This window comes from Aegilops tauschii, chromosome 4, assembly GCF_002575655.3.
Source record: "Aegilops tauschii subsp. strangulata cultivar AL8/78 chromosome 4, Aet v6.0, whole genome shotgun sequence".
Lineage (NCBI taxonomy): Eukaryota > Viridiplantae > Streptophyta > Magnoliopsida > Poales > Poaceae > Aegilops > Aegilops tauschii.
The window spans coordinates 39976299-39983050 of NC_053038.3; the positions used below are offsets into that span (position 1 = coordinate 39976299).

Below are 6752 nucleotides of genomic sequence, written 5' to 3' on the forward strand. Positions count from 1 at the left end.
TGCCTTTCGATCGTTGCTACTTTTGTGCTAGCCTTCTTAAGGCAAACTTGTTTAACTTATGTCTGTACTCAGATATTGTTGCTTCCGCTGACTCGTCTATGATCGAGCACTTGTATTCGAGCCTCGAGGTCCTGGCTTGTATTATGATGCTTGTATGACTTATTTATGTTATAGAGTTGTGTTGTGATATCTTCCCGTGAGTCCCTGATCTTGATCGTACACATTTGCGTGCATGATTAGTGTAGGTCAAATCGGGGGCGTCACAGCGTCCAAGCTTTTTTCAGCAACATTACAAATGTTTGGATTACAGAAAATATATTTGAATTCTCAACTTTTGAAAAAAAATAATGTTTGTATGTTCGAAAAAGATTCTTGAATTCATAAAATGTTTGTGAGTTTAAAGGATGTCTCGAATTTGAAAAATGTTTCCAGGTTTGGAAAACATTCTTGAATTAAAAAATGGTATTGATTTTGGAAACAAACGTTGGAGTTCAAATGTTTTTCTCAAATTTTAAAAATATTCAAGAAATTCAAAATATATTCATGAATTTGAAAAATGCTTGTTAATTCAAAAAATGTTCATATTTCGTAAATAAAATTGAATTCAATTTTTTCACGAATTTTAGAAAATGTTTCTTGAATTAGAAAATATGTTTGTGAATTCAAAATATTCATATGTCTAAAAAAATGTTAACGAGTTTGAAATACGTTCATGTCAGAAAAGGTTCATGATTTCAAAAATGTTCACGGGTTTGAAATGTATTCATGAATTTAAAAAATATTCAAAATTTATATATGATGTACTACAAATAATCTTTATGAATTCAATAAATATTAGGAAATTTGAAAATATGCTCATAAATTTATAAAATGTATTATGAATTCGATAAATTCTAGCAAATTTGGAAATGTGTTTCTGAATTCAAAAAATGTTGGCGAAGTTAGAAATTGATTGTGAGTCTGAAAGACATGTTCGCATGTAGTACTGCAGGAAAGATCTACCATGCAGTGTATTTTTATCCGCTCACCGTGCAGGAGTTGAGTGCCGTAGTTTGTTGTATTCGGGACGCACTAACTGTACCTTTCCATATATACAACCTGGAGGGAGCCTTAGCTTAGGATATGATCGAATTGTATCGAGTGAATTAACCGCGGATTTATATTAGCGCGGTTACCATGGTTAGCGTTGGACCTGGAGGTAGACATCTTCCTAGGTAATGGCATTACGCAGAACATCTCTCAGTGTACCTTCGTGCTTACCCAAGCGCACACACACATTGTTTACTCTACTAGCCTCCATGTCTTACCTTGAAAATACATACAATATTTAAACAATTATAGTAAGTAAGCTACTAACGGCTCTAGGTCGCTTAACCGACAAGTGTGGCACACTCCCAAGTTGAAGTGGTTTGAAGTGTTCTCACATCGACAAGAGCTTTCTATTCAATTTAAAATAGAAGACATATGGGCTTGCATTTTTAGGGGAATATGGGCTTGTTAGGTGAGGTCAAATATTTGAGACCTGGCAGTTTTTGGGCTGATAATACTTACGGCCTTGTGGAGGTTGTTGACCCGCTCGCGGACGTGGAAGATACGGCCAGCCCATTTAAAGCTCCTCCTTAATTAGTGATTTCAGGTGCGGAGCAATTAAGAAAGGAGGGCTCCTTTCCTTCTTGAGCCTCCCCAAGGGTTGGGTGGGCTGAGAACGCGCCACTTGCGCGCTCTGGACGCTCCTTAGGGATTTTATTTATTTTATTTTTTCGCACGCGTTTTTAGCTTTTTAGATGTTTTTTTTTCCGGCTTTTCGGTTTCCACGGTCTTAAGGCCTAGTTCTTTTGCCAGAATCCGGGGATTCTCCCAGAATCCGACCCTTACCCAGCTAATTAGACTCTAACTAGATAGGATTGTAAAACAAATGGGGCTCAAAGATTCTGGGAGAAGCTGGGTAGGGGTCGGATTCTGGGAGAATCCCCAGATTCTGGCAAAAGAACTGGGCCTAAATATCTTTTGGAAGAAAGGCACGGATTTTTTTGCTTCCGCGCGAGGCATGGCCATGCCTCTCAGAAACGAAAAAATGTGTTTTCAGTTTTTTTTGTGAGAGGTACGACTTTGCTTCTGCGAGAGGTTCGGATTTGCTTTGGCGAGAGGCACTCAAAAACGAAAAAACAACATGTTTTTTTTCTTCCGCAAGAGGCATGGCCGTATCTCTCGAAAACGACTTTCAGAAATAGAAAAAAAAGTGCTCCCGGTGTTGTTTTTTCGTTCGAATTTTTTGTCCGGTTTTTTCATGAAAAAAGGTTCGTCAAAACCTATCAAGATTGGATCAAGTTTTGAAGATCTTGATGTAATGAATCCAATGGTAAAAACGGTGTGAGATTTGGACGCAGGGTTTAAGGGATAAAATATTTTGAATAAACGGATCTACGAAAAAGAGAAAACTCCCGGGCCGCGACAAGTGACACACATGCAGTGCGTCAATTGTCGTAACGTGGAGAGGTGGGACCGACCGTTGCAAAGGTGCTCCTTAATTAGTTATTTCGGCTGCCACTCGGAAAAATTAAACCCCTAAAAAAAGGCGGATCCTATTTGGCGCTTCAAGCGCTTGTTACTGTGCACTTTGTAAACGGGGGCCTGAAGCCTCCTAGCTGGGCCGGCCTGTTTATCTTTTTCTTATTGTTGGTTTTTCTTTTTTTTACTACGTAAATTTGGTGAACTTTACCTAAGTCGGTTATTTTTGACAAAAAGCGATGCACTTTTTTCAATTTTGTGAACTTTTTCTAGAATTGATGAACTTTTTAAAAATAGATGAATTTTACGGAATGCTCTGTAAAATCGATGAACTTTTTTTCAAATTGGATAAACATTTTTTGAAACCAATTATTTTTTTCAAAGTCGCTGAACTCTGCTTTTCAAATTCGATGAACTTTTTGCAAGTTCATGTACTTTTTCCCAAAATCCGTGAATGTTTTTATAATTCACGATTTTTTCTGCGAGTTTTTCGTTTTTTTTTCCTCAAACGTGAACGTTACATGGGTCAGCTCACCAAAGCCGGCGCGTGGGCGCCTGGGAGCTTCCCTGGCGCCTGAAGCACCCAGAGCTCCGAAAAAAAAAACTCGAGATCGCGCCACGCCGCGCACTAGCGGCCACTCGGTCTCCGGCTACCGGTAGTTTGCGCGCGTCCTGGTCGAGCCATCAGCCATCTTGTTGGTACGTGTGGCTCGTCCGGCCATCTCCATGGCGACGGCCGTCTCACTCTGCCTCCCTCGCGCCCTCCTCCACACCTCCGCTCCTCGTCCATCGTTCGACAGCCGCGTGTCCGTCTCAAGCGCCGGCTCCACACTCCCGGACGCGCGCCGTCTTTGTCGCCGTTCATCGGCCGTCTCTGCCGCGGCAGGGGCTTCTCCGCCTGAAGCCGGCACCGCCGCGTGGGACGCCCTCGGCGGCGTCTCCGTCTTCGCCGCTGGCACCGGCGACGCCGTGCCGCTCAGCGACCTTTGGGACCCGTCCGAGGTATCCAACTCCCGAGTTCACCCAAACGCGGCATCGTGCAGTTTTACTACATGGTGAATTGGTAGTCGATTAACTCAACTGGTGTTGTTTCTGCGTGCAGGGGGTGGTCGTGGTCGCGCTGCTGAGGCATTTCGGATGCTTCTGCTGGTGAGGAAATCGAGGCGTATCGGTGGTGCAATGCTTACCGCGTTTCTCGCTTGCTGTCCCGCTGCTAAGTTTTGCTGTCTGCCATGTCTAACAGCTGGGAGCTGGCCTCTGATCTGAAAAACTCCATGCCGAAATTCGAGTCTGCGGGCGCTAAACTGATCGCCATCGGCGTCGGGACCTCTGACAAGGCACGCATTCTCGCCGACGGGGTAAGGCTGTGCTGAGTTCGTGGTTCTTGGTTGGTGTCAGCACCGTGCAATTGTTCTGCTTCTTTTTTGAGCATGCGTGGAGCTGACTGTTCTCTGGGCTGATTGCGTTGCAGCTGCCATTTCCTGTGGATAGCTTGTACGCCGACCCCGAGCGCAAGGTGACAATTCAGTACTGTTTCAGTGATGCCGCAACAGTATCAGCATCGTTTGTGGTGTTTTTGGGTCTCAATGAATGACTGACGGCGAACTCATCTTTCCAGGCTTACGACGTCTTGGGCCTGTACCACGGATTAGGCCGGACCCTCTTCAGTCCAGCTAGTGTAAGCACATCTCCCTTCGGAATTGTGATCATGCAACTGTTCCTTCAGAGGGCACTTACACCAACGCCACTAAAATGTTTGATGATCCCTGCGCACGATGAAGGCTAAAATATACTCGAGGCTCGACTCCATCAAGGAGGCGACCAAGAACTACACGCTGAAAGGCACACCGGCAGACCTGACGGGCGTCATGCAGCAGGTTAAACTGAATTCGTCCGTCCTCTGTATCTGCATTTGTTGTCCAGAAGAAGAAGTTTGACGTCTCGTGGATTCGCTTCTCGGTAGATCGTAATTGATTGGGGGGTGTTTGCTCGTGTTGATCTCTGCAGGGTGGGATGTTTGTGTTCAAAGGAAAAGAACTGCTGTACGCGTGGAGAGATGAAGGCACCGGCGATCACGCACCCTTGGATGATGTCCTCGGCATCTGTCGCCAAGTTCCGGTTGCTTGACGTTTTATCAGGCAGATATGTATTGCACGGACCGATCTATTCGACGTCCCGGACAGACAGAAAATGGACTCACAAGTTTCGCCTGTTTGTTTGATAAGCCATTGGTGGGCAGATGTATCAAATTCTGCTCCGGATAGCATTTGCTGCTGCTCGTCAGAAATATGTTTTGTAAATGTTAAAAATATCAAATACTTTTGTAAATGTTCTCGGCATCTGTCGCCAAGTTCTGGTTACTTGACTTTTGAAGTTTCCCATGTTTGGGCAGATACCAAATTCTGCTCTGGGTAGCATTTGGTGCTGCTCATCGAAAATAAATTTGCAAAGCTTATAAATTCAAAATTGTATATATCCATGTCCAAATGTTATGCAACTTTTTTTTTCGTGTGTGTGTGTGTGTGGGGGGGGGGGGGGGGTAAATCATTTCAACCTGTTCGAAAATAATAATAATTTAACTATGTGTTAGATGTTCTATCAATGTAAGTCGCAATGCGACTAATTTTTTGCCAAATTATTAGAGAAAAGGTAGAATTGAACCAATTATGTTGTGAATTTCTTATTAGTGGGAAATAACCATTGTAGACACTGACAAGCGAGACCTACATGTAATGTAAGTAAAAATATGGAGGCTGCCTTTTTGGCGAATTTGTGTTTGCATGTTCCCTCGGTAGCTTCCATATCCATATAAAGTGCGCTTATGACTCTGCTAGAGTTGCTACAAGAAACACAACAATGAGTGTAGTCAATGTACAATTGTCACCCGTGTGCTAATTTATGCTCTTATGGTGTCCATTTGTTATTATTTGTTTGCGAAAAGACTAAATATCATATATTATGTAGCACAGTCCCTTATAAAAGTGTTCTTACAAAAATTAAATAATACATCCAAACCCTCAAGGATGCCGAAGTCTTTTTCCTCCTGCATCCACCGGCGGCGCACAGTCAGCAAAGCTCGTTGCCAACTCTGGGCCTCCATCTCAGCGAAGCAAACTTGTTTAAACCCAGGAGCTTGTAAAATCAGTGGTCGGGAAGTCGTCGATGTAGACTAGAAGACGCTGTCAACCACGGTCTACTTGGAGGATGGGTTGTAGAACGCCCTAGTTCCCTCGAGTCGGAGTCGGAGAACCCAAGCCTCACACGCTCCTCGACAAGACATACAACCACATGGTGTGCTCCACAGGACAACGCGGCCGAGACAAACCTCCAGAAGAGAACACCAAAGGTGTCTGTTTATTTTGTGGGGGCTCTGATGGTGTCCATGACTGTTGAGGCCATTAATGATCCAACTTCAGTTTTATAGCAATCTCGTGTGAACGCCTCCCTGGTCTTATGATGGATGCACGGGTCTTGAAGCAATGTATTAGATATTCTATCATTGTAAGTCGCAATGCGACTAATTTTCCGCTCAAATTATTAGAGATAAGGTAGAATTGAATCAAATATGTTGTGAATTTTTTATTATTAGCAAAAGAGCCCGTGCGTTGCAACGGGAAAAAATACCACACCTCCCTAAACCAATAATCATGACTCCCGAATAGGTTCACGTCCTTTATTTCAACCTGGCATCCCATATGTATTGCCATTTATCCTCCTTTCCAGCATCGCTCATGATGGCCTCAGTGCGTACACGTCCACTATGTGCTTGAATTTGTTCAATCCAAAGGGCATGTCTCTCATCATAATATGAGAAATATGTTTTTTCTTGCGAGATTTGCCGATGCGTGCATGCGTGGTTATCATTGGTTTCTTTCGTGTTTAATCTGGTTTGTTGAGGTGTTCGTTTGCAATTAGGATCAGCGCCCAAACGAAGGAAAAATGGATCATGCGCTATTGATTAAGGTTGCACCCTGCATATCATTTCAAAAATGGTTAACAGGTAAAATAACACCATGTTTAGATTCTACACATTTTTCTAATCAAATTTCTATATAGCATATTAAAATTGGAGTCAATGTTTAAAATAATGGATATTTTTTAAAAGGATTTATTTTAGAAGATGGATTGTGGGTTGATTAACCAGAATATCATGGTGTTTCTCTTTAATTCCGTCACTGTGTATTGCGGGTTAATTTTTCGAAAGGTCAGGGGATATTCCATAGAAATGAAAAAAAGGCCAATCA

At 43.0% G+C, this 6752-nt stretch overlaps 1 protein-coding gene across 1 annotated transcript; it reads left to right on the plus strand.

Annotated features, from left to right (window-relative positions):
* The first annotated feature begins 3120 nt into the window (after positions 1-3120).
* LOC109773007 (thioredoxin-like protein AAED1, chloroplastic) lies at positions 3121-4974 on the plus strand. The gene is made up of 7 exons (XM_020331714.4): positions 3121-3510; positions 3611-3657; positions 3752-3866; positions 3980-4024; positions 4127-4186; positions 4290-4385; positions 4516-4974. Exons 1-7 carry the CDS (start codon positions 3235-3237, stop codon positions 4633-4635), a joined length of 759 nt encoding a protein of 252 aa, XP_020187303.3. The 5' UTR covers positions 3121-3234; the 3' UTR covers positions 4636-4974.
* Positions 4975-6752: the final 1778 nt, after the last annotated feature.

What these genes read in the sequence shown, in the direction of transcription:
- LOC109773007 (XM_020331714.4), top strand. Translation starts at nt 3,235, where the DNA reads ATGGCGACGGCCGTCTCACTCTGCCTCCCTCGCGCCCTCCTCCACACC. An exon ending in ACGCCGACCCCGAGCGCAAG is followed by an intron (nt 4,025 to 4,126) that starts GTGACAATTCAG and finishes TCATCTTTCCAG; the next exon opens with GCTTACGACGTCTTGGGCCT. An exon ending in CCCTCTTCAGTCCAGCTAGT is followed by an intron (nt 4,187 to 4,289) that starts GTAAGCACATCT and finishes CGCACGATGAAG; the next exon opens with GCTAAAATATACTCGAGGCT.